This window comes from Lampetra fluviatilis, chromosome 67 (assembly GCF_964198595.1).
Source record: "Lampetra fluviatilis chromosome 67, kcLamFluv1.1, whole genome shotgun sequence".
Taxonomy (NCBI): Eukaryota; Metazoa; Chordata; class Hyperoartia; order Petromyzontiformes; family Petromyzontidae; genus Lampetra; species Lampetra fluviatilis.
Window position 1 is genome coordinate 6638430 of NC_136341.1, and position 27009 is coordinate 6665438.

At 55.8% G+C, this 27009-nt stretch overlaps 1 protein-coding gene across 5 annotated transcripts in view; it reads right to left on the minus strand.

Moving 5' to 3' along the window:
- Nucleotides 1–8189: 8189 nt before the first annotated feature.
- The window catches only part of LOC144952339 (transmembrane protein 255B-like), a 39335-nt gene continuing 20515 nt past the window's right edge, over nt 8190–27009 (minus strand). For all 5 annotated transcript variants that reach the window (XM_078882712.1, XM_078882710.1, XM_078882711.1 and 2 more), the window contains 4 exons: nt 26231–26316; nt 16785–16950; nt 14276–14407; nt 8190–11154 (listed from right to left, as the gene is read on the minus strand). In XM_078882712.1, coding sequence (XP_078738838.1) covers nt 10945–11154; nt 14276–14407; nt 16785–16950; nt 26231–26316 — 594 coding nt within the window. In that variant the 3' untranslated portion in view covers nt 8190–10944. The remainder of the gene's footprint in view (nt 11155–14275; nt 14408–16784; nt 16951–26230; nt 26317–27009) is intronic.

Below are 27009 nucleotides of genomic sequence, written 5' to 3' on the forward strand. Positions count from 1 at the left end.
AGCTACTCACTCTCATAGCCACTCACTCACTCTCATAGCCACTCACTCTCATAGCCACTCACTCACATAGCCACTCACTCACTCTCATAGCTACTCACTCACTCACATAGCCACTCACTCACTCACATAGCCACTCACTCACTCTCATAGCCACTCACTCACTCTCATAGCCACTCACTCTCATAGCCACTCACTCTCATAGCCACTCACTCACTCTCATAGCCACTCACTCACTCTCATAGCCACTCACTCTCATAGCCACTCACTCTCATAGCCACTCACTCACTCTCATAGCCACTCACTCACTCACATAGCCACTCACTCACTCTCATAGCCACTCACTCACTCTCATAGCCACTCACTCACTCTCATAGCCACTCACTCACTCTCATAGCCACTCACTCACTCTCATAGCCACTCACTCACTCTCATAGCCACTCACTCACTCTCATAGCCACTCACTCTCATAGCCACTCACTCACTCTCATAGCCACTCACTCACTCTCATAGCCACTCACTCACTCTCATAGCCACTCACTCACTCTCATAGCCACTCACTCACTCTCATAGCCACTCACTCTCATAGCCACTCACTCACTCTCATAGCCACTCACTCTCATAGCCACTCACTCACTCTCATAGCCACTCACTCACTCACATAGCCACTCACTCACTCTCATAGCCACTCACTCACTCTCATAGCCACTCACTCACTCTCATAGCCACTCACTCACTCTCATAGCCACTCACTCACTCTCATAGCCACTCACTCACTCTCATAGCCACTCACTCACTCACATAGCCACTCACTCACTCACATAGCCACTCACTCACTCTCATAGCTACTCACTCACTCTCATAGCCACTCACTCTCATAGCCACTCACTCACTCTCATAGCCACTCACTCACTCACATAGCCACTCACTCACTCTCATAGCCACTCACTCACTCTCATAGCCACTCACTCACTCTCATAGCCACTCACTCACTCTCATAGCCACTCACTCACTCACATAGCCACTCACTCACTCTCATAGCCACTCACTCACTCACATAGCCACTCACTCACTCACATAGCCACTCACTCACTCTCATAGCTACTCACTCACTCTCATAGCTACTCACTCTCATAGCTACTCACTCACTCTCATAGCCACTCACTCTCATAGCCACTCACTCACTCTCATAGCCACTCACTCACTCACATAGCTACTCACTCACTCTCATAGCCACTCACTCACTCTCATAGCCACTCACTCTCATAGCTACTCACTCACTCACATAGCCACTCACTCACTCTCATAGCTACTCACTCACTCTCATAGCCACTCACTCACTCTCATAGCCACTCACTCTCATAGCCACTCACTCACTCACATAGCCACTCACTCACTCTCATAGCCACTCACTCACTCTCATAGCCACTCACTCACTCACATAGCCACTCACTCACTCTCATAGCCACTCACTCACTCTCATAGCCACTCACTCACTCTCATAGCCACTCACTCACTCTCATAGCCACTCACTCACTCTCATAGCCACTCACTCTCATAGCCACTCACTCACTCTCATAGCCACTCACTCACTCTCATAGCCACTCACTCTCATAGCCACTCACTCACTCTCATAGCCACTCACTCACTCTCATAGCTACTCACTCACTCTCATAGCCACTCACTCACTCTCATAGCCACTCACTCTCATAGCCACTCACTCACTCTCATAGCCACTCACTCACTCTCATAGCTACTCACTCACTCTCATAGCCACTCACTCACTCTCATAGCCACTCACTCTCATAGCCACTCACTCACTCTCATAGCCACTCACTCACTCTCATAGCCACTCACTCTCATAGCCACTCACTCACTCTCATAGCTACTCACTCACTCACATAGCTACTCACTCACTCTCATAGCCACTCACTCACTCTCATAGCCACTCACTCACTCACATAGCCACTCACTCTCATAGCCACTCACTCACTCTCATAGCCACTCACTCTCATAGCCACTCACTCACTCTCATAGCCACTCACTCACTCTCATAGCCACTCACTCTCATAGCCACTCACTCACTCTCATAGCCACTCACTCACTCTCATAGCCACTCACTCACTCTCATAGCCACTCACTCACTCTCATAGCCACTCACTCACTCTCATAGCCACTCACTCACTCTCATAGCTACTCACTCACTCTCATAGCCACTCACTCACTCTCATAGCCACTCACTCACTCTCATAGCTACTCACTCACTCTCATAGCCACTCACTCACTCTCATAGCCACTCACTCACTCTCATAGCCACTCACTCACTCTCATAGCCACTCACTCACTCTCATAGCCACTCACTCACTCACATAGCCACTCACTCACTCTCATAGCCACTCACTCACTCTCATAGCCACTCACTCACTCTCATAGCCACTCACTCACTCTCATAGCCACTCACTCACTCTCATAGCCACTCACTCACTCTCATAGCCACTCACTCTCATAGCCACTCACTCACTCTCATAGCCACTCACTCACTCTCATAGCCACTCACTCACTCTCATAGCCACTCACTCACTCTCATAGCCACTCACTCACTCACATAGCCACTCACTCACTCTCATAGCCACTCACTCACTCTCATAGCCACTCACTCACTCTCATAGCCACTCACTCACTCTCATAGCCACTCACTCTCATAGCCACTCACTCTCATAGCCACTCACTCACTCTCATAGCCACTCACTCACTCACATAGCCACTCACTCACTCTCATAGCCACTCACTCTCATAGCCACTCACTCTCATAGCCACTCACTCACTCTCATAGCCACTCACTCACTCTCATAGCCACTCACTCTCATAGCCACTCACTCACTCTCATAGCCACTCACTCTCATAGCCACTCACTCACTCTCATAGCCACTCACTCTCATAGCCACTCACTCACTCTCATAGCTACTCACTCTCATAGCCACTCACTCTCATAGCCACTCACTCACTCTCATAGCCACTCACTCACTCTCATAGCCACTCACTCACTCTCATAGCCACTCACTCACTCTCATAGCCACTCACTCACTCACATAGCCACTCACTCACTCTCATAGCCACTCACTCACTCTCATAGCTACTCACTCTCATAGCCACTCACTCTCATAGCCACTCACTCACTCTCATAGCCACTCACTCACTCTCATAGCCACTCACTCTCATAGCCACTCACTCACTCTCATAGCCACTCACTCACTCTCATAGCCACTCACTCACTCTCATAGCCACTCACTCACTCACATAGCCACTCACTCACTCTCATAGCCACTCACTCTCATAGCCACTCACTCACTCTCATAGCCACTCACTCTCATAGCCACTCACTCACTCTCATAGCTACTCACTCTCATAGCCACTCACTCTCATAGCCACTCACTCACTCTCATAGCCACTCACTCACTCTCATAGCCACTCACTCACTCTCATAGCCACTCACTCACTCTCATAGCCACTCACTCACTCACATAGCCACTCACTCACTCTCATAGCCACTCACTCACTCTCATAGCTACTCACTCTCATAGCCACTCACTCTCATAGCCACTCACTCACTCTCATAGCCACTCACTCACTCTCATAGCCACTCACTCTCATAGCCACTCACTCACTCTCATAGCCACTCACTCACTCTCATAGCCACTCACTCACTCTCATAGCCACTCACTCACTCACATAGCCACTCACTCACTCTCATAGCCACTCACTCACTCTCATAGCCACTCACTCACTCTCATAGCCACTCACTCACTCTCATAGCCACTCACTCACTCACATAGCCACTCACTCACTCTCATAGCCACTCACTCACTCACATAGCCACTCACTCACTCTCATAGCCACTCACTCACTCTCATAGCCACTCACTCACTCACATAGCCACTCACTCACTCTCATAGCCACTCACTCACTCTCATAGCCACTCACTCACTCACATAGCCACTCACTCACTCACATAGCCACTCACTCACTCTCATAGCCACTCACTCACTCTCATAGCCACTCACTCTCATAGCCACTCACTCACTCTCATAGCCACTCACTCACTCTCATAGCCACTCACTCACTCACATAGCCACTCACTCACTCTCATAGCCACTCACTCACTCTCATAGCCACTCACTCACTCTCATAGCCACTCACTCTCATAGCCACTCACTCACTCTCATAGCCACTCACTCACTCTCATAGCCACTCACTCACTCTCATAGCCACTCACTCACTCTCATAGCCACTCACTCACTCTCATAGCTACTCACTCTCATAGCCACTCACTCTCATAGCCACTCACTCACTCTCATAGCCACTCACTCACTCTCATAGCCACTCACTCACTCACATAGCCACTCACTCACTCTCATAGCCACTCACTCACTCTCATAGCCACTCACTCTCATAGCCACTCACTCACTCTCATAGCCACTCTCTCCCATAGCACGACACGTCCACTGTGAACCTCACCTGGCCTCGCCTCACCCCCCCCACCGCCCCCCCCCCCCTCGGCCCCCTTCGTCGTTGTGAGTGAATGGACCCCGGGGGGGGGGGGGGGGTCCCGGACGCTTTGTCAATAAAAATTCTCTCGTGACGACGTCGACTCCGGTGGGACACGAGGTGGTGCCAGGGCGATGGGAGTGAATGGAACGAGGTGGTCAAGTCGATAGAGGAGAGGTGGAGCTGAAGGGTGAGTGGGTGGGTGAGTGGGTGGGTGAGTGAGTGGGTGGGTGGGTGAGTGGGTGGGTGGGTGAGTTGGTGGGTGAGTGGGTGAGTGGGTGGGTGAGTTGGTGGGTGGGTGAGTTGGTGGGTGGGTGAGTTGGTGGGTGAGTGGGTAGGTGGTTGGGTGAGTGGGTGAGTGGGTGGCACGGGCTCGAGAAGAGATGGAGCTGATGGGTGAGTGGGTGGGTGGGTAGGTGGGTGAGTGAGTGAGTGGGTGGGTGGGTGAGTGAGTGAGTGAGTGGGTGGGTGGGTGAGTGAGTGAGTGAGTGGGTGGGTGGGTGAGTGGATGGGTGGGTGAGTGAGTGGGTGGGTGAGTGGGTGGGTGGGTGAGTGAGTGGGTGGGTGGGTGAGTGAGTGGGTGGGTGAGTCGGTGGGTGAGTGGGTGGGTGGGTGGCACTGGCTCGAGAAGAGATGGAGATGGTGGGTGATTGGGTGAGTGGGTGAGTGGGTGGGTGGGTGGGTGAGTGGGTGGATGGGTGGATGGGTGGTGAGTGGGTGGGTGGTGAGTGGGTGGGTGGGTGAGTGGGTGGGTGGGTGGGTGAGTGGGTGAGTGGGTGGGTGGGTGGGGGAGTGGGTGGGTGGGTGAGTGGGTGGGTGGGTGGGTGAGTGGGTGGGTGGGTGGGTGGGTGGGTGGGTGAGTGGGTGGGTGGGTGGGTGAGTGGGTGGGTGGGTGGGTGGGTGAGTGGGTGGGTGAGTGGGTGGGTGGGTGGGTGGGTGAGTGGGTGGGTGGGTGGGTGAGTGGGTGGGTGGGTGGGTGGGTGAGTGGGTGGGTGGGTGGGTGAGTGGGTGGGTGGGTGGGTGGGTGGGTGGGTGGGTGGGTGGGTGGGTGGGTGACACGGGCTAGAGAAGAGATGGAGATTATGGATGAGTGGGTGGGTGAGTGAGTTGGTGTGCGGGTGGGTGAGTGGGTGGGTGGGTGAGTGGGTGGGTGAGTGGGTGGATGAGTGGGTGACACGGGCTAGAGAAGAGATGGAGCTGATGGATGAGTGGGTGGCACGGGCTAGAGAAGAGATGGAGTGATGTGGTACAGGAAGATGTGGAGCTGAGTGGACTTGCCGATGAGCGGTACCAGCGGTGTCAAGATTGGCCTCTGTGGAGGAGGCTCATTAAGGACGCTGTTGCTGCTACTGGGCAGTAGGAGGCAGTCGTCCTCCACCAACAACAACGGAGGGCAGAGGATCGACGCTCACAACATCGAGCGGAGCGCCGGGCGGATCAAATGCATAGTAGGGGGGTACAGCTGGTGGTGCATCTACCGGTCATCTCAGTCGGCCAACCCGTGGCACCTGCTGGGTCTGTCCCGTGACCTCCTCTTGCACCTAGCCTGGCACAGTAGGGGGTACAGCTGGTGGTGCATCTACCGGTCATCTCAGTCGGCCAACCCGTGGCACCTGCTGGGTCTGTCCCGTGACCTCCTCCTGCACCTAGCCTGGCACAGTAGGGGGGGTACAGCTGGTGGTGCATCTACCGGTCATCTCGGTGTGTCACTGTGCCTGTGTCGCCGCGTGTGTGAGAGAGACAAAGACGGCCGTGCGGACGTGCTGTTGCTGGCTACCCACCCACCTTTCAGTGTGCCACAGTTGCCGGCCTTCATAGGTGGGGTGGCTGAGTTGGTGGGTGGGTTGGTGGGTGGGTAGGTGGGTGGCTGGGTTGGTGGGGTGGGTATGTGGGTTGGTAAATGGATGGGTAGGTGGGTGGGAGAGTTGGTGGGTGGGTAGGTGGGTGGTTGAGTTGGTGGGTGGGTAGGTGGGTGGGTGAGTTTGTGGGTGGGTGAGTTGGTGGGTGGGTAGGTGGGTGGTTGAGTTGGTGCGTGGGTGAGTTGGTGGGTTGGTAGGTGGATGGGTGAGTTTGTGGGTGGGTGAGTTGGTGGGTGGGTGGGTAGGTGGTTGGGTAAGTTGGTGGATAGGTAGGTGGGTGGGTGAGTTGGTGGGTGGGTAGGTGGGTGAGTGCGTTGGTGGGTGGGTATGTGGGTTGGTAAATGGATGGGTAGGTGGGTGGGTGAGTTGGTGGGTGGGTAGGTGGGTGGGTGAGTTGGTGGGTGGGTGAGTTGGTGGGTGGGTGAGTTGGTGGGTGGGTGAGTTGGTGGGGAGGTGGGTGGGTGGGTGAGTTGGTGGGGAGGTAGGTGGGTGGGTGAGTTTGTGGATGGGTAGGTGGGTGGGTAGGTGGGTGGGTGAGTTTGTGGATAGGTAGGTGGCTGGATGGGTGAGTGAGTGAGTTGGTGGGTGGGGTATGTGGGTTGGTAGATGGGTGGGTAGGTGGGTGGGTAGGTGGGTGGCTGGGTTGGTGGGTGGGTGGCTGAATTGGTGGGTGGTTAGGTGTGTAGGTGGGTGGCTGAAATGGTGGGTGGGTATGTGGGTTGGTAGATGGATGGGTAGGTGAGTGGGTAGGTGGGTGGGTAGGTGGGTGGCTGAGTTGGTGGGTGGTTAGGTGTGTAGGTGGGTGGCTGAAATGGTGGGTGGGTATGTGGGTTGGTAGATGGATGGGTAGGTGGGTGGGTGAGTTGGTGGATAGGTAGGTGGCTGGGTAGGTGAGTGAGTTGGTGGGTGGGTAGGTGGGTGAGTTGGTGGGTTGGTAGGTGGATGGGTGAGTTTGTGGATGGGTAGGTGGGTGGGTGAGTTGGTGGGTGGGTGGGTGGGTGGGTGGGTAGGTGGGTGAGTTGGTGGATAGGTAGGTGGCTGGGTAGGTGAGTGAGTTGGTGGGTGGGTAGGTGGGTGGGTGAGTTGGTGGGTTGGAAGGTGGATGGGTGAGTTTGTGGATGGGTAGGTGGGTGGGTGAGTTGGTGGGTGGGTGGGTGGGTAGGTGGGTGAGTTGGTGGATAGGTAGGTGGCTGGGTGGGTGGGTGAGTGAGTTGGTGGGTGGGTAGGTGGGTGGGTGAGTTGGTGGGTGGGTACGTGGGTGGGTATGTGGGTGGGTGGGTGAGTTGGTGGGTGGGTGAGTTGGTGGGTGGGTGAGTTGGTGGGTCGGTGAGTTGGTGGGTCGGTGGGGAGGTGGGTGAGTTGGTGGGTGGGTAGGTGGGTGGGTGAGATGGTGGGTGGGTAGGTGGGTGGGAGGGTAGGTGGGTGGGTGGGTGGGTGGGTCGGTAGGTGGGTGGGTGGGTAGGTGGGTGAGTTGGTGGGTGGGTAGGTGGGTGAGTTGGTGGGTGGGTGGGTATGTGGGTGGGTGAGTTGGTGGGTGGGTGAGTTGGTGGGTGGGTGAGTTGGTGAGTGGATGAGTTGGTGGGGAGGTGGGTGGGTGAGTTGGTGGGTGCGTGGACTAATCTCCATCTGTTCCATCTGGCTCCACACTGTGCAAACGATACGCAAATGATTACGCAACTGGTTCGTACATGAACCGCACAAAATATATGCAAATGAGATGCAAATGAGGTGCAAATGCTTTTGGCCACGCCAGCTCAACACGAAGAGAAACGGACAAAGCAAAATAATTACCGAGTATATTCAATCACACGGGGTTTCATTATAATGTGCATTGTTCAAACTCACACTCCCCCCTCGTCCCCGCCCATGGGAATGTGGAATTTCCACTCTCAGACACAGGGTCCGCTCAGCTAAAATTGACTCGCGATTGCGCGAAGATTCATCGACATCTGTTACGTTAAATTAAGAATCTCCAGGCACGAGGAGCGAAACGTCGGACAACGTGCATCACGAATTGCACGGCGAACACAACAGCAGCAACAGTGGCCGGTGACGTCACCGCGGCGCTCGTGCCAGGCTAGGTGCACCTTGAGCATGGAGCGCGAGATGTGGATGACAGACCCAGCAGGTGCCATGCGTTGTACTGCTGTGCCAGGCTAGGTGCAGGAGGAGGAGGTCACGGGTCAGACCCAACAGGTGACATGAGTTGTACTGCTGTGCCAGGCTAGGTGCAGGAGGTCACGGAACAGACCCAGGTGATATGGGTTGACTGCTGTGCCAGGCTAGGTGCAGGAGGTCACGGAACAGACCCAGGTGATATGGGTTGACTGCTGTGCCAGGCTAGGTGCAGGAGGAGGAGGTCACGGGACAGACCCAACAGGTGACATGGGTTGTACTGCTGTGCCAGGCTAGGTGCAGGAGGAGGAGGTCACGGGACAGACCCAACAGGTGACATGAGTTGTACTGCTGTGCCAGGCTAGGTGCAGGAGGAGGAGGTCACGGGACAGACCCAGGTGACATGGGTTGACTGTTGTGCCAGGCTAGGTGCAGGAGGTCACGGGACAGACCCAGCAGGTGCCATGGGTTGACTGCTGTGCCAGGCTAAGTGCAGGAGGTCACGGGACAGACCCAGCAGGTGCCATGGGTTGTACTGCTGTGCCAGGCTAGGTGCAGGAGGTCGCGGGACAGACCCAGCAGGTGCCATGGGTTGTATTGCTGTGCCAGGCTAGGTGCAGGAGGTCACGGGACAGACCCAGCGGGTACCATGGGTTGTACTGCTGTGCCAGGCTAGGTGCAGGAGGTCACGTGACAGACCCAGCAGGTGCCATGAGTTGTACTGCTGTGCCAGGCTAGGTGCAGGAGGTCACGGGACAGACCCAGCAGGTGCCATGGGTTGTACTGCTGTGCCAGGCTAGGTGCAGGATGTCACGGGACAGACCCAGCAGGTGCCATGGGTTGACTGCTGTGCCAGGCTAGGTGCAGGATGTCACGGGACAGATCCAACAGGTGCCATGGGTTGACTGCTGTGCCAGGCTAGGTGCAGGAGGTCACGGGACAGATCCAACAGGTGACATGGGTTGACTGCTGTGCCAGGCTAGGTGCAGGATGTCACGGGACAGACCCAGCAGGTGACATGTGTTGACTGCTGTGCCAGGCTAGGTGCAGGATGTCACGGGACAGACCCAGCAGGTGACATGTGTTGACTGCTGTGCCAGGCTAGGTGCAGGATGTCACGGGACAGACCCAGCAGGTGCCATGGGTTGACTGCTGTGCCAGGCTAGGTGCAGGAGGTCACGGGACAGACCCAGCAGGTGCCATGGGTTGACTGCTGTGCCAGGCTAGGTGCAGGATGTCACGGGACAGACCCAGCAGGTGCCATGGGTTGACTGCTGTGCCAGGCTAGGTGCAGGAGGTCACGGGACAGACCCAGCAGGTGACATGTGTTGACTGCTGTGCCAGGCTAGGTGCAGGATGTCACGGGACAGACCCAGCAGGTGCCATGGGTTGACTGCTGTGCCAGGCTAGGTGCAGGATGTCACGGGACAGACCCAGCAGGTGCCATGGGTTGTATTGCTGTGCCAGGCTAGGTGCAGGAGGTCACGGGACAGACCCAGCGGGTACCATGGGTTGTACTGCTGTGCCAGGCTAGGTGCAGGAGGTCACGTGACAGACCCAGCAGGTGCCATGAGTTGTACTGCTGTGCCAGGCTAGGTGCAGGAGGTCACGTGACAGACCCAGCAGGTGCCATGGGTTGACTGCTGTGCCAGGCTAGGTGCAGGAGGTCACGGGACAGACCCAGCGGGTACCATGGGTTGACTGCTGTGCCAGGCTAGGTGCAGGAGGTCACGGGACAGACCCAGCAGGTGCCATGTGTTGACTGCTGTGCCAGGCTAGGTGCAGGAGGTCACGGGACAGACCCAGCAGGTGCCATGTGTTGACTGCTGTGCCAGGCTAGGTGCACAGCGGCTAGGAGATGTTCACCACCTCGCCTGGTGGACAGGAGCACGTGGGCTCGATCCCGACCCCTGCCGATGCCTGCTGCTGTATATTTGGAGTTTCCGTGTCATCATTACGTCATCATCATCATCATCATCAGCTGGTGCTGATGATGATGATGATGAGCATGATGACCATGTTAATGCTGCTACTGCTACAGCTGCTGATCATGCTGCTGCTGATGCTGATGATGATGCTGATGATGCTGCTGCTGATGATGATGATGCTGCTGATGATAATGATGCTGATGATAATAATGCTGCTGATCATGATGCTGCCGCTGCATCTGATGATGATGCTGATGATGATGATGCTGATGATGATGATGATAATGCTGCTGCTGATGATGATGACGCTGCTGCTGCTGCTGATGATGTTGCTGCTGATGATAATGCTGCTGCTGCTGCTGATGATGATGACGCTGCTGCCGCTGCTGATGATGCTGCCGCTGCATCTGATGATCATGATGATGATACTGCTGCTGCTGCTTCTACCGATGATCTCCCCATCCACTCCCCCCCCCTCCCCGCAGTGTGGCCATGCTTCGTCACGGGATGTAGGCTGGGGGCTTCTCGCTGGCGGGGAAGTACATGGGCGTGTAGAGCGGCGGCGTGTTCGGCAGCAGCGAGGGAGCGATGTTCTGGAGGTCCACGGGCGGTGGAGAATGCTGCTGCTGCTGCTGGGGGTGGTGGGGGGGGTGGGGGTTGTCCATCCCGGCAGGTGGAGCACTGGCAGATGTGTAGCCCGCAGAGGAGCCCTGTGAGGGATAGGGTGGGGAGGGTGGGGAGGAGGGTGGGGAGGAGGGTGGGGAGGGTGGGAGGAGGAGGGTGGGGAGGGTGGGGAGGGGGGGAGGGTGGGGGGGTGGAGATGGAGATGGGAGGTGGGAGAAAGGTGGGGAGAGAGATGGGGGAAAGAGATGGGGGAGAGAGATGGGGGAGAGAGATGGGGGAGAGAGATGGGGGAGAGAGGATGGGGGAGAGAGATGGGGGAGAGAGATGGGGGAGAGAGATGGGGGAGAGAGATGGGGGAGAGAGATGGGGGAGAGAGATGGGGGAGAGAGATGGGGGAGAAAGATGGGGGAGAGAGATGGGGGAGAGAGATGGGGGGAGAGAGATGGGGGAGAGAGATGGGGGAGAGAGATGGGGGAGAGAGATGGGGGAGAGAGATGGGGGAGAAAGATGGGGGAGAGAGATGGGGGGAGAGAGATGGGGGAGAAAGATGGGGGAGAGAGATGGGGGAGAGAGATGGGGGAGAGAGATGGGGGAGAGAGATGGGGAGAAATGCAGAGAGAGATGCAGAGAGAGATGGAGGGATGGAGAGAGGTGGGGAGAGAGATGGAGAGGAGATGATGGTTTAACATCTTTAATTCCACCTTGTGTGTGTGTGCACCGCACGTCGCCAGCCATGCTAATCGGACGTGTGGGGGAAGGACAACAAACAAAACACAACAAGCAGTTCTACGGAAATTAGTTTTCAATCTCGCTCCTTCATCCACAGCTCTCTCCTTCATCCACAGCTCCCTCCTTCACCCACAGCTCCCTCCTTCACCCACAGCTCCCTCCTTCACCCACAGCTCCCTCCTTCATCCACAGCTCCCTCCTTCACCCACAGCTCTCTCCTTCATCCACAGCTCCCTCCTTCACCCACAGCTCCCTCCTTCACCCACAGCTCCCTCCTTCACCCATAGCTCCCTCCTTCACCCACAGCTCCCTCCTTCATCCATAGCTCCATCCTTCATCCACAGCTCCCTCCTTCACCCACAGCTCCCTCCTTCACCCACAGCTCCCTCCTTCACCCACAGCTCCCTCCTTCACCCACAGCTCCCTCCTTCATCCATAGCTCCATCCTTCATCCACAGCTCCCTCCTTCACCCACAGCTCCCTCCTTCACCCACAGCTCCCTCCTTCATCCACAGCTCTCTCCTTCATCCACAGCTCCCTCCTTCACCCACAGCTCCCTCCTTCATCCACAGCTCCCTCCTTCATCCACAGCTCCCTCCTTCACCCACAGCTCCCTCCTTCATCCACAGCTCCCTCCTTCACCCACAGCTCTCTCCTTCATCCACAGCTCCCTCCTTCACCCACAGCTCCCTCCTTCACCCACAGCTCTCTCCTTCATCCACAGCTCTCTCCTTCACCCACAGCTCCCTCCTTCATCCACAGCTCCCTCCTTCATCCACAGCTCCCTCCTTCATCCACAGCTCCCTCCTTCACCCACAGCTCTCTCCTTCATCCACAGCTCCCTCCTTCATCCACAGCTCTCTCCTTCATCCACAGCTCTCTCCTTCATCCACAGCTCCCTCCTTCACCCACAGCTCCCTCCTTCATCCACAGCTCTCTCCTTCATCCACAGCTCCCTCCTTCACCCACAGCTCCCTCCTTCACCCACAGCTCCCTCCTTCATCCACAGCTCTCTCCTTCACCCACAGCTCCCTCCTTCATCCACAGCTCCCTCCTTCATCCACAGCTCTCTCCTTCATCCACAGCTCCCTCCTTCATCCACAGCTCTCTCCTTCATCCACAGATGCTACTACCACTGCTGCTACTACTACTGCCGCTATCACTACCCCTACGACTACCACTACTACTACTGCTGCTGTGATTACTGCTACCACTACTGCTGCCACTACTGTTCCTACTGCTGCTACTACTGCCGTATCACTACCAATACTGCTACTACAGCAACTACTACTGCTGCTGCTACTACTGCTACTACTACTGCTGCTACTACTAATGCTGCTACCGCTACCACTACTACTGCTACTACTACTGCTACTACTACTGCTACTACTACTGCTACTACTACAACTGCTACTACTGCTGCTGCTGCCACTACTGCTGCTACTACTGCTGCTACCCCTACTGCTACTACTACTGCTGCTGCTGCTACTACTGCTGCTACTGCTGCCACTACTCCTACTGCTGCTGCTGCTACTACTGCTGCTACCCCTACTGCTACTACTACTGCTGCTGCTGCTACTACTGCTGCTACTGCTGCCACTACTCCTACTGCTGCTGCTACTGCTGCTACCCCTACTACTGCTACTACTGCTGCTACTGCTACTACTGCTGCTGCTGCTACTACTGCTGCTGCTGCTACTACTGCTACTACTGCTGCTACTACTGCTACTACTACTGCTGCTGCTACTACTGCTGCTACTACTGCTACTACTGCTGCTGCTACTGCTACTACTACTGCTACTACTGCTGCTACTACTGCTACTACTACTGCTGCTGCTACTACTGCTGCTACTGCTGCCACTACTCCTACTGCTGCTGCTGCTACTACTGCTGCTACTACTGCTGCTACTACTGCTGCTACTGCTGCTACTGCTGCTACTACTACTGCTGCTACTGCTGCTACTACTGCTGCTGCTACTACTACTGCTGCTACTACTACTGCTGCTACTGCTGCTACTGCTACTACTGCTGCTACTGCTGCTACTGCTACTACTGCTGCTACTACTGCTGCTGCTGCTACTACTGCTGCTACTACTGCTACTACTACTGCTGCTACTGCTGCTACTACTGCTGCTGCTGCTACTACTACTGCTGCTACTACTGCTGCTGCTACTACTACTACTGCTGCTGCTGCTACTACTGCTGCTACTGCTGCTACTACTACTACTGCTGCTGCTGCTACTACTGCTGCTACTGCTGCTGCTACTACTACTGCTGCTACTGCTGCTACTGCTACTGCTACTACTGCTGCTACTGCTGCTACTGCTACTACTGCTGCTACTACTGCTGCTGCTGCTACTACTGCTGCTACTACTGCTACTACTACTGCTGCTACTGCTGCTACTACTGCTGCTGCTGCTACTACTACTGCTGCTACTACTGCTGCTGCTGCTGCTACTGCTGCTACTGGCTGCGTACCGACATGGCAAGGGCTGGGTAGGTGCAGTAGCTGGTGTAGGTGATCACTTGCTGCTGCTGCTGCTGCTGCCCGGTGGTTCCTGACGGCTGGAAGCTGGGCTGAGCAAAAGCGTGAGTTGGGTCTCGCAGTGTCTGTAACAACAACATTAACAACGATCTTCTTGGTTCTTTCGGTAAAGTCACATAGAAGGGAAATAATAAAATAATAAAAATAAAACATAATAAAATACAATTCTCACGACGTTTCGGCCACAACGCAAGCAGCCGTCCTCAGGTGAAGAACAGGTCTGTCGGGAAGACCTGCAGGGATTCATCATGAAGATGAATCCCTGCAGTCACGAAAGCTTTAAATCGAAAATTAACAACGATGACAAGAATAACAACGCGTGCAATGACAACGTACGCAACACGAAACACAACAACGCATTTATATAATAGTGACATGTGAAACACAACGATATGTGGGCCTCCGTGTGAGTCTGTGGGTCTCTATCTGAATATATGGGTCTCTGTGTGAGTCTATGGGTCTCTGTGTGAGTCTATGGGTCTCTGTGTGAGTCTATGGGCCTCCGTGTGAGTTTATGGATGTCTATGTGAGTCTGTGGGTCTCTGTGCGAGTTTGTGTGTCTCTATGTGAGTCTATGGGTCTCTGTGTGAGTCTATCGGTCTCTGTGTGAGTCTATGGGTCTCTGTGTGAGTATATCGGTCTCTGTGTGAGTCTATGGGTCTCTGTGTTAGTCTATGGGTCTCTATGTGAGTCTATGGGTCTCTGTGTGAGTCTATGGGTCTGTGTGTGAGTCTATGGGTCTCTGTGTGTGAGTCTATGGGTCTGTGTGTGAGTCTATGGGTCTCTGTGTGAGTCTATGGGTCTCTGTGTGAGTCTATGGGTCTCTGTGTGGGTCTCTGAGTGAGTCTATAGGTCTCTGTGTGGGTCTCTGTGTGAGTCTATGGGTCTCTGTGTGGGTCTTTGTGTGAATCTATGGGTCTCTGTGTGAGTCTATGGGTCTTTGTGTGAGTCTGTGGGTCTCTGTGTGGGTCTCTGTGTGAGTCTATGGGTCTCTGTGTGGGTCTCTGTGTGGGTCTCTATGTGAGTCTATGGGTCTCTGTGTGAGTCTATCGGTCTCTGTGTGAGTCTATGGGTCTTTGTGTGAGTATATCGGTCTCTGTGTGAGTCTATGGGTCTCTGTGTTAGTCTATGGGTCTCTATGTGAGTCTATTGGTCTCTGTGTGGGTCTCTGTGTGAGTCTATGGGTCTCTGTGTGAGTCTATGGGTCTGTGTGTGAGTCTATGGGTCTCTGTGTGTGAGTCTATGGGTCTGTGTGTGAGTCTATGGGTCTCTGTGTGAGTCTATGGGTCTCTGTGTGAGTCTATGGGTCTTTGTGTGAGTCTATGGGTCTCTGTGTGGGTCTCTGTGTGAATCTATGGGTCTCTGTGGGTCTCTGTGTGAGTCTGGGTATCTGTGTAGGTCTCTGTGTGAGTCTATGGGTCTCTGTGTGAGTCTGTGTGAGTCTATGGGTCTCTGTGTGGGTCTCTGTGTGGGTCTCTATGTGAGTCTATGGGTCTCTGTGTGAGTCTATGGATCTCTGTGTGGGTCTCTGTGTGAGTCTATGGGTCTCTGTGTGAGTCTATGGATCTCTGTGTGGGTCTCTGTGTGGGTCTCTGTGTGAGTCTGGGTCTCTGTGTGAGTCTATGGATCTCTGTGTGGGTCTCTGTGTGAGTCTATGGGTCTCTGTGTGAGTCTATGGGTGTCAATGTGAGTCTGTGGGTCTCTGTGTGAGTCTATGGGTCTCTGTGTGAGTCTATGGGTCTCTGTGTGAGTCTATGGGTCTCTGTGTGAGTCTATGGGTCTCGTGTGGGTCTCTGGATCTCTCTGTGGGTCTCTGTGTGGGTCTCTGTGTGAGTCTATGGGTCTCTGTGTGAGTCTATGGATCTCTGTGTGGGTCTCTGTGTGAGTCTATGGGTCTTTGTGTGAGTCTATGGGTCTCTGTGTGAGTCTATGCGTCTCTGTGTGAGTCTATGGGTCTCGTGTGGGTCTCTGTGTGGGTCTCAATGTGAGTCTATGGGTCTCTGTGTGAGTCTATGGGTCTCTGTATGGGTCTCTGTGTGAGTCTATGGGTCTCTGTGTGAGTCTATGGGTCAGTCTATGGGTCTCTGTGTGAGTCTATGGGTCTCTGTGTGAGTCTATGGGTCAGTCTATGGGTCTCTGTGTGGGTCTCTGTGTGAGTCTATGGGTCTCTGTGTGAGTCTCTGTGTGAGTCTACGGGTCTCTGTGTGAGTCTATGGGTCTCTGTGTGGGTCTCTGTGTGAGTCTATGGGTCTCTGTGTGAGTCTATGGGTCTCTGTGTGGGTCTCTGTGTGAGTCTATGGGTCTCTGCATGAGTCTACAGGTCTCTGTGTGAGTCTGTGGGTCTCTGTGTGTGTCTCTGTGTGAGTCTCTGCGTGAGTCTCTGCGTGAGTCTGAGTCTATGGGTCTCTGTGTGAGTCTCTGTGTGGGTCTCTATGCGCCCACCTCCTTGAAGTCGCCCAGGATGGCTGCGGTGACGATGCCCAGCATGAGTCCCAGCACGTTGAGGCTGGTAGTCGTCCACAAGAGCCGGTAGAGGTGGACAACTTCCCGGCAGTCCGAGACCCCCGTGAACATGTGGTACGCTCCTATCCCGCTGGGCCTGCTCTCACTCACAAAGACAAAGATCCCCCGTATAGCTTTAACAGACTGTAGGGGCAAGTGCTGTTAGCGAGCACCTATGAAGGCCGGAACAGCACACGAGGGGGTGGGTGGCCGCCTTTGTCTCCCTAGTGGCGATGTTTACAACACACCGCACCAGGTACTCATTTGAGGCTGAGTCGACCTAGGGGAGGCCTGGGACCGGTTCAGATAATTGTCACTGGTGTTGGCAGTGAGCGGGAATCGAACCCGTGTCGCTGGGTTCATAGCGCAGCGCGCTAACCGCTACACCACCGCTCCCCACTCACACGCACGCACACGCACACGCACGCACGCACACGCACGCAGAGATACCGGATATTTCGATTTAAAGCTTTCGTGACTGCAGGGATTCATCTTCTTGGTTCTTTCGGTAAAGTCATCACGTAGAAGGTAAATAATAAAATAATAAAAATAAAACATAATAAAATAATACAATTCTCACGACGTTTCGGCCACAATGCAAGCAGCCGTCCTCAGGTGAAGAACAGGTCTGTCGAGAAGACAGCGTCTGAATGAGCACCACCAGGCTTGGCAGCGTGTATTTAAGCTGCTGGGTTGCATACTACACAATGCACGGGCATAATATGACTTTGAAACCCCCCTCTCCCCACCTCCTACGCATTCCACAAGGAGTGACTAATCCCATATCTGCATTTCCCATAAATATGCTAAATTCCTCTTGATATGCAAATTCTTTTGTCAAGGCGCCCTTCCCCCTCCAACCCAGCAGCTTAAATACACGCTGCCAAGCCTGGTGGTGTTCATTCAGACGCTGTCTTCTCGACAGACCTGTTCTTCACCTGAGGACGGCTGCTTGCGTTGTGGCCGAAACGTCGTGAGAATTTTATTATTTTATTATGTTCTATTTTTATTATTTTATTATTTACCTTCTACGTGACTTCACCGAAAGAACCAAGAAGCTATAGACAACACGTTCCACTTAATTAAATAGACGTTTTAATAAATGTTTTCTCCTACAACATCAGAGTGCAGCGCCACATTAAATACGCACTTCAATGACAATAGTTTAAAGCGATTTGAAGCGTGTTTTTTTTTTTTGGGGGGGGGGGCAGAGCTTTGTGACGTCATATTTGAGAGGGGGGGGGGTCTGACTTTTTGTGACGATGGGGGGGGGGTCAAAAATCGTCCTAAATCTCGTGACGTCATTTATGGACGGCCCCAATCGCTGCTGCTGCGCAAGACCACGTGCTCCGCTCCTACTAACAACCATCACCGCGGCAACGAGTCAGGAATGTGGATCCCAGTTCGTGGGAGGTGGGAGATTATCTGAGCCCGGTCCTGGGTCTCCCCTAGGTCGACTCAGCCTCGAATGAGTCACCTGGTGCGGTGTGTTGTAAATCGTCGCCGCTGCGGGGAGAGACAAAGGCGGTCGGGCGTGGTGCTGGTCACCCGTCACCTCGTGTGCCACTGTGCCGGCCGTGATAGGTGCTGCTACTCGCGAACAGCACTTGCCTGTGCAGTTTAAGGTTACACCGGGGGCGTCTTGGGTGAGTGGGTGGGTGAGTGGGTGAGTGGGTGGGTGAGTGGGTGAGTGGGTGGGTGATTGGGTGGGTGGGTGAGTGGGGTGGGTGATTGGGTGGGTGGGTGAGTGGGGTGGGTGAGTGGTTGGGTGGGTGGATGGGTGATTGGGTGGTGGGTGAGTGGGTGGGTGAGTGGGTGAGTGGGTGGGTGATTGGGTGGGTGAGTGGGTGATTGGGTGGGTGGATGGGTGATTGGGTGGGTGAGTGATTGGGTGGGTGAGTGGTTGGGTGGGGTGAGTGGTTGAGTGGGTGAGTGGTAGAGTTGGTGGGTGAGTGATTAGGTGGGTGAGTGATTGGGTGGGTGAGTGATTGGGTGGGTGAGTGGTTGAGTGGGTGGGTGAGTGATTGGGTGGGTGGGTGAGTGGGGTGGGTGATTGGGTGGGTGGGTGAGTGGGTGAGTGGGTGGGTGATTGGGTGGGTGGGTGAGTGGGGTGGGTGAGTGGTTGGGTGGGTGGATGGGTGATTGGGTGGGTGAGTGATTGGGTGGGTGAGTGGTTGGGTGGGGTGAGTGGTTGAGTGGGTGGGTGGGTGAGTGATTGGGTGGGTGAGTGATTGGGTGAGTGAGTGGTTGAGGGGGTGAGTGGTTGAGTGAGTGGGTGGGTGAGTGAGTGACTGGGTGGGTAGGTGATTGGGTGGGTGAGTGATTGGGTGGGTGAGTGATTGGGTGGGTGGGTGGTTGAGGGGGTGAGTGGTTGAGTGAGTGGGTGGGTGAGTGATTGGGTGGGTGAGTGGTTGAGTGGGTGAGTGGTTGAGTGGGTGAGTGGTTGAGTGGGTGGGTGGTTGAGTGGGTGGGTGGTTGAGTGGATGGGTGGTTGAGTGGGTGGGTGGTTGAGTGGGTGGGTGAGTGATTGGGTGGGTGAGTGGTTGAATGGGTGGGTGAATGGGGTGGGTGAGTGGTTGGGTGGGTGGATGGGTGAGTGATTGGGTGGGTGAGTGGTTGAGTGGGTGAGTGGTTGAGTGGGTGGGTGGTTGAGTGGGTGGGTGGTTGAGTGAGTGGGTGGGTGAGTGATTGGGTGGGTGAGTGATTGGGTGGGTGAGTGGTTGAGGGGGTGAGTGGTTGAGTGGGTGGGTGGTTGAGTGGGTGGGTGGTTGAGTGAGTGAGTGGTTGGGTGAGTGACTGGGTGGGTGAGTGATTGGGTGGGTGAGTGGTTGAGGGGGTGAGTGGTTAAGTGGATGGGTGAGTGAGTGACTGGGTGGGTGAGTGATTGGGTGGGTGAATGGTTGAGGGGGTGAGTGAGTGACTGGGTGGGTCAGTGATTGGGTGGGTGAGTGATTGGGTGGGTGAGTGATTGGGTGGGTGGGTGGTTGAGGGGGTGAGTGGTTGAGTGAGTGGGTGGGTGAGTGATTGGGTGGATGAGTGATTGGGTGGGTGAGTGGTTGAGGGGGTGAGTGGTTGAGTGGGTGGGTGGGTGAGTGACTGGGTGGGAGAGTGATTGGGTGGGTGAGTGATTGGGTGGGTGAATGGTTGAGTGGGTGGGTGAGTGAGTGACTGGGTGGGTGAGTGATTGGGTGGGTGAGTGGTTGAGGGGGTGAATGGTTGAGTGGGTGGGTGGGTGAGTGACTGGGTGGGTGAGTGATTGGGTGGGTGAGTGGTTGAGGGGGTGAGTGGTTGAGTGGGTGGGTGAGTGAGTGACTGGGTGGGTGAGTGATTGGGTGGGTGAATGGTTGAGGGGGTGAGTGGTTGAGTGGGTGGGTGGGTGAGTGATTGGGTGGGTGAGTGGTTGAGTGGGTGAGTGGTTGAGTGGGTGGGTGAGTGAGTGACTGGGTGGGTGAGTGATTGGGTGGGTGAATGGTTGAGGGGGTGAGTGGTTGAGGGGGTGAGTGAGTGACTGGGTGGGTGAGTGATTGGGTGGGTGGTTGAGGGGGTGAGTGGTTGAGTGAGTGGGTGGGTGAGTGATTGGGTGGATGAGTGATTGGGTGGGTGAGTGGTTGAGGGGGTGAGTGGTTGAGTGGGTGGGTGGGTGAGTGAGTGGGTGGGTGAGTGATTGGGTGGGTGAGTGATTGGGTGGGTGAATGGTTGAGTGGGTGGGTGAGTGAGTGACTGGGTGGGTGAGTGATTGGGTGGGTGAGTGGTTGAGGGGGTGAATGGTTGAGTGGGTGGGTGGGTGAGTGACTGGGTGAGTGAGTGATTGGGTGGGTGAGTGGTTGAGGGGGTGAGTGATTGGGTGGGTGGGTGAGTGATTGGGTGGGTGGGTGAGGGGGTGAGTGAGTGAGTGACTGGGTGGGTGAGTGGTTGAGGGGGTGAGTAAGTGAGTGAGTGACTGGGTGAGTGGGTGAGTGGGTGATTGGGTGGGTGAGTGGTTGAGGGGGTGAGTGATTGGGTGGGTGGGTGAGTGATTGGGTGGGTGGGTGAGGGGGTGAGTGAGTGAGTGACTGGGTGAGTGGGTGATTGGGTGGGTGAGTGGTTGAGGGGGTGAGTGATTGGGTGGGTGGGTGAGTGATTGGGTGGGTGGGTGAGGGGGTGAGTGAGTGAGTGACTGGGTGGGTGAGTGGGTGAGGGGGTGAGTGAGTGAGTGAGTGAGTGACTGGGTGGGTGCGTGGTTGAAGGGGTGAGTGAGTGAGTGAGTGACTGGGTGAGTGGGTGATTGGGTGGGTGAGTGGTTGAGGGGGTGAGTGATTGGGTGGGTGGGTGAGTGATTGGGTGGGTGGGTGAGGGGGTGAGTGAGTGAGTGACTGGGTGAGTGGGTGATTGGGTGGGTGAGTGGTTGAGGGGGTGAGTGATTGGGTGGGTGGGTGAGGGGGTGAGTGAGTGAGTGAGTGAGTGAGTGAGTGACTGACTGGGTGGGTGAGTGGTTGAGGGGGTGAGTGAGTGAGTGAGTGAGTGAGTGAGTTGATGAGTGAGTGAGTGAGTGGGTGAGTGGGTGATTGGGTGGGTGAGTGGTTGAGGGGGTGAGTGATTGGGTGGGTGGGTGAGTGATTGGGTGAGTGGTTGAGTGGGTGAGTGAGTGAGTGACTGGGTGAGTGAGTGGTTGAGGGGGTGAGTGAGTGAGTGAGTGACTGGGTGAGTGGGTGATTGGGTGGGTGAGTGGTTGAGGGGGTGAGTGAGTGAGTGAGTGACTGGGTGGGTGAGGGGGTGAGTGAGTGAGTGACTGGGTGGGTGAGTGGTTGAGGGGGTGAGTGAGTGAGTGAGTGAGTGAGTGAGTGAGTGAGTGACTGGGTGAGTGGGTGATTGGGTGGGTGAGTGGTTGAGGGGGTGAGTGATTGGGTGGGTGGGTGAGTGATTGGGTGGGTGGGTGAGGGGGTGAGTGAGTGAGTGAGTGACTGGGTGGGTGAGTGGTTGAGGGGGTGAGTGAGTGACTGGGTGGGTGAGTGGTTGAGGGGGTGAGTGAGTGAGTGAGTGACTGGGTGAGTGGGTGATTGGGTGGGTGAGTAGTTGAGGGGGTGAGTGATTGGGTGGGTGGGTGAGTGATTGGGTGAGTGGTTGAGTGGGTGAGTGAGTGAGTGAGTGAGTGACTGGGTGAGTGAGTGGTTGAGGGGGTGAGTGAGTGAGTGACTGGGTGAGTGGGTGATTGGGTGGGTGAGTGGTTGAGGGGGTGAGTGAGTGAGTGAGTAAGTGACTGGGTGGGTGAGGGGGTGAGTGAGTGACTGGGTGGGTGAGTGGTTGAGTGGGTGAGTGAGTGAGTGAGTGACTGGGTGGGTGAGTGGTTGAGTGGGTGAGTGAGTGAGTGAGTGAGTGACTGGGTGAGTGGGTGATTGGGTGGGTGAGTGGTTGAGGGGGTGAGTGATTGGGTGGGTGGGTGGGTGAGTGATTGGGTGAGTGGTTGAGTGGGTGAGTGAGTGAGTGACTGGGTGAGTGAGTGGTTGAGGGGGTGAGTGAGTGAGTGACTGGGTGAGTGGGTGATTGGGTGGGTGAGTGGTTGAGGGGGTGAGTGATTGGGTGGGTGGGTGAGTGATTGGGTGGGTGGGTGAGGGGGTGAGTGAGTGAGTGAGTGGGTGAGTGGGTGATTGGGTGGGTGAGTGGTTGAGGGGGTGAGTGATTGGGTGGGTGGGTGAGTGATTGGGTGAGTGGTTGAGTGGGTGAGTGAGTGAGTGAGTGACTGGGTGAGTGAGTGGTTGAGGGGGTGAGTGAGTGAGTGACTGGGTGAGTGGGTGATTGGGTGGGTGAGTGGTTGAGGGGGTGAGTGAGTGAGTGAGTAAGTGACTGGGTGGGTGAGGGGGTGAGTGAGTGACTGGGTGGGTGAGTGGTTGAGTGGGTGAGTGAGTGAGTGACTGGGTGGGTGAGTGGTTGAGTGGGTGAGTGAGTGAGTGAGTGACTGGGTGAGTGGGTGATTGGGTGGGTGAGTGGTTGAGGGGGTGAGTGATTGGGTGGGTGGGTGAGTGATTGGGTGAGTGGTTGAGTGGGTGAGTGAGTGAGTGACTGGGTGAGTGAGTGGTTGAGGGGGTGAGTGAGTGAGTGACTGGGTGAGTGGGTGATTGGGTGGGTGAGTGGTTGAGGGGGTGAGTGATTGGGTGGGTGGGTGAGTGATTGGGTGGGTGGGTGAGGGGGTGAGTGAGTGAGTGACTGGGTGAGTGGGTGATTGGGTGGGTGAGTGGTTGAGGGGGTGAGTGATTGGGTGGGTGGGTGAGTGATTGAGGGGGTGAGTGAGTGAGTGACTGGGTGGGTGAGTGGTTGAGGGGGTGAGTGAGTGGGTGAGTGACTGGGTGGGTGGGTGGATGATATTGGCCACTCCCAGCCCTGCCGCGACAAACAGCACTTGCCCCAGCGGTCTGCTAGATGCTACACGGGGGACCTTTGTCTTTGTCGTGGGGGCCAACGGTGGGAGGGGGGTAGTGGAGGGGAGGGTTACGCAACAGGCGTTTCACAACACCGTGCCCACCACCTACACCACCACAACCACCATGCACACCACCTACACCACCACCACAACCACCATGCCCACTACCTACACCACCACAACAACCACAACCACCATGCCCACTACCTACACCACCACAACAACCACAACCACCATGCACACCACCTACACCACCACCACAACCACCATGCCCACCACCTACACCACCACCACAACCACCATGCCCACCACCTACACCACCACAACAACCACAACCACCACCTACACCACCACCACAACCACCGTGCCCACCACCTACACCACCACAACCACCGTGCCCACCACCTACACCACCACCACAACCACCGTGCCCACCACCTACACCACCACCACAACCGTGCCCACCACCTACACCACCACCACCACAACCACCATGCCCACTACCTACACCACCACCACCACAACCACCATGCCCGCCACCTACACCACCACCACCACAACCACCGTGCCCACAACCTACACCACAACCACCACAACCACCGTGCCCACCACGGACACCACCACCACTACAACCACCGTACCAACCACCTACACCACCACCACCACCACCACGATCACCACCACCATCACCACCATCAGCACCAACACCATCACCACCACCACCATCACCACACCACCATCACCACCACCATCACCACCACCATCACCACCACCATCACCACCACCATCACCACCACCACCATCACCACACCACCATCACCACCACCATCACCACCACCATCACCACCATCACCACCACCACCATCACCATCACCACCACTACCATCACCACACCACCATCACCACACCACCATCACCACCACCATCACCACCATCACCATCACCACCATCACCACCATCACCATCACCACCACCATCACCACCATCACCACCACCATCACCACCACCATCACCACCACCATCACCACCACCACCATCACCACACCACCATCACCACCACCATCACCACCACCATCACCACCATCACCACCACCACCATCACCATCACCACCACTACCATCACCACACCACCATCACCACACCACCATCACCACCACCATCACCATCACCACCATCACCACCATCACCATCACCACCACCATCACCACCATCACCACCACCATCACCACCACCATCACCACCACCATCACCACCACCACCATCACCACACCACCATCACCACCACCATCACCACCACCATCACCACCATCACCACCACCACCATCACCATCACCACCACTACCATCACCACACCACCATCACCACACCACCATCACCACCACCATCACCATCACCACCATCACCACCATCACCATCACCACCACCATCACCACCACCATCACCACCATCACCACCACCACCATCACCATCACCACCACTACCATCACCACACCACCATCACCACACCACCATCACCACCACCATCACCATCACCACCATCACCACCATCACCATCACCACCACCATCACCACCATCACCACCACCATCACCACCACCATCACCACCACCATCACCACCACCACCATCACCACACCACCATCACCACCACCATCACCACCACCATCACCACCATCACCACCACCACCATCACCATCACCACCACTACCATCACCACACCTCCATCACCACACCACCATCACCACCACCATCACCATCACCACCATCACCACCATCACCACCATCACCATCACCACCACCATCACCACCATCACCACCACCATCACCACCACCATCACCACCATCACCACCATCACCATCACCACCACCATCACCACCATCACCACCACCATCACCACCACCATCACCACCACCATCACCACCATCACCACCATCACCACGGGTATTCTGTTCCGTTAATTCCACAAATTCCTCGGAGTCGCAAATCACCCACGCGTTGCCACCGCCCCACGTGACCTGGTCTAGGGGGGCGGGGTGGGGGTGGAGGGGCGGGGGATGTTGTGGGGTGGGGTGGAGTCTATGGGTCTCTGTGTGAGTCTATGAGTCTCTGTGTGGGTCTCTATGTGAGTCTATGGGTCTATGTGTGAGTCTGTGGATCTCTATGCGAGTCTCTGTGTGAGTCTATGGGTCTCTGTGTGAGTCTATGGGTCTCTGTGTGGGTCTCTGTGTGAGTCTATGGGTCTCTATGCGACTCTATGGGTCTCTGTGTGGGTCTCTATGCGAGTCTATGGGTCTCTGTGTGGGTCTCTGTGTGAGTCTATGGGTCTCTGTGTGAGTCTATGGGTCTCTATGTGAGTCTATGGGTCTCTGTGTGAGTCTATGGGTCTCTGCGTGAGTCTATAGAACTCTGTGTGAGTCTATGGGTCTCTGTGTGAGTCTATGGGTCTCTGTGTGAGTCTATGGGTCTCTGTGTGGGTCTCTGTGTGAGTCTATGGGTCTCTGTGTGGGTCTCTGTGTGAGTCTGTGGGTCTCTGTGTGGGTCTCTGTGTGAGTCTATGGGTCTCTATGTGAGTCTGTGGGTCTCTGTGTGAGTCTGTGGGTCTCTGTGTGAGTCTGAGTCTATGGGTCTCTGTGTGGGTCTCTGTGTGAGTCTATGGGTCTCTGTGTGGGTCTCTGTGTGAGTCTGTGGGTCTCTGTGTGGGTCTCTGTGTGAGTCTATGGGTCTCTGTGTGGGTCTCTGTGTGAGTCTATGGGTCTCTGTGTGGGTCTCTGTGTGAGTCTGTGGGTCTCTGTGTGGGTCTCTGTGTGAGTCTATGGGTCTCTGTGTGGGTCTCTGTGTGAGTCTATGGGTCTCTGTGTGGGTCTCTGTGTGAGTCTGTGGGTCTCTGTGTGGGTCTCTGTGTGAGTCTATGGGTCTCTGTGTGGGTCTCTGTGTGAGTCTGTGGGTCTCTGTGTGGGTCTCTGTGTGAGTCTATGGGTCTCTGTGCGTGTTACCTGCCGCAGCTGTAGAGTTCGCAGCAGTAGCAAGTGCGACTCGCCACCATGAGGCCACAGACGCCTGCCGCACCAGGGCACTGCACCTGGCACCGGGGAAGGTCACGGGGTCACACACACACGGCGTTGAGTCGGTGTGAGTGAGTGGGTGGGTGAGTGAGTGAGTGAGTGGGTGAGTGAGTGAGTGGGTGGGTGAGTGGGTGGGTGGGTGGGTGAGTGGGTGGGTGGGTGGGTGAGTGGGTGGGTGGGTGGGTGGGTGGGTGAGTGGTGGGTGGGTGGGTGGGTGAGTGAATGAGTGAGTGAGTGAGTGGGTGGGTGGGTGGGTGAGTGAGTGAGTGGGTGGGTGGGTGGGTGAGTGGGTGGGTGAGTCGGTGTGAGTGGGTGGGTGAGTGGCTGAGTGGGTGGGTGGGTGAGTGGGTGGGTGGGTGTGTGAGTGGGTGGATGAGTGGGTGGGTGAGTGGGTGGGTGGGTGGGTGAGTGAGTGAGTGGGTGGGTGGGTGGGTGGGTGAGTGGGTGAGTGGGTGGGTGGGTGAGTGAGTGGGTGGGTGGGTGGGTGAGTAGGTGGGTGGGTGGGTGGGTGAGTGGGTGGGTGGGTGGGTGAGTGAGTGGGTGGGTGGGTGGGTGAGTGAGTGAGTGAGTGGGTGAGTGGGTGGGTGGGTGAGTGAGTGAGTAGGTGGGTGGGTGAGTGGGTGGGTGGGTGGGTGAGTGAGTGGGTGGGCGGATGGTTAAGTGGGTGGGTGAGTGAGTGTTTGGGTGAATGTGTGAAAGTCTGAGTGAGT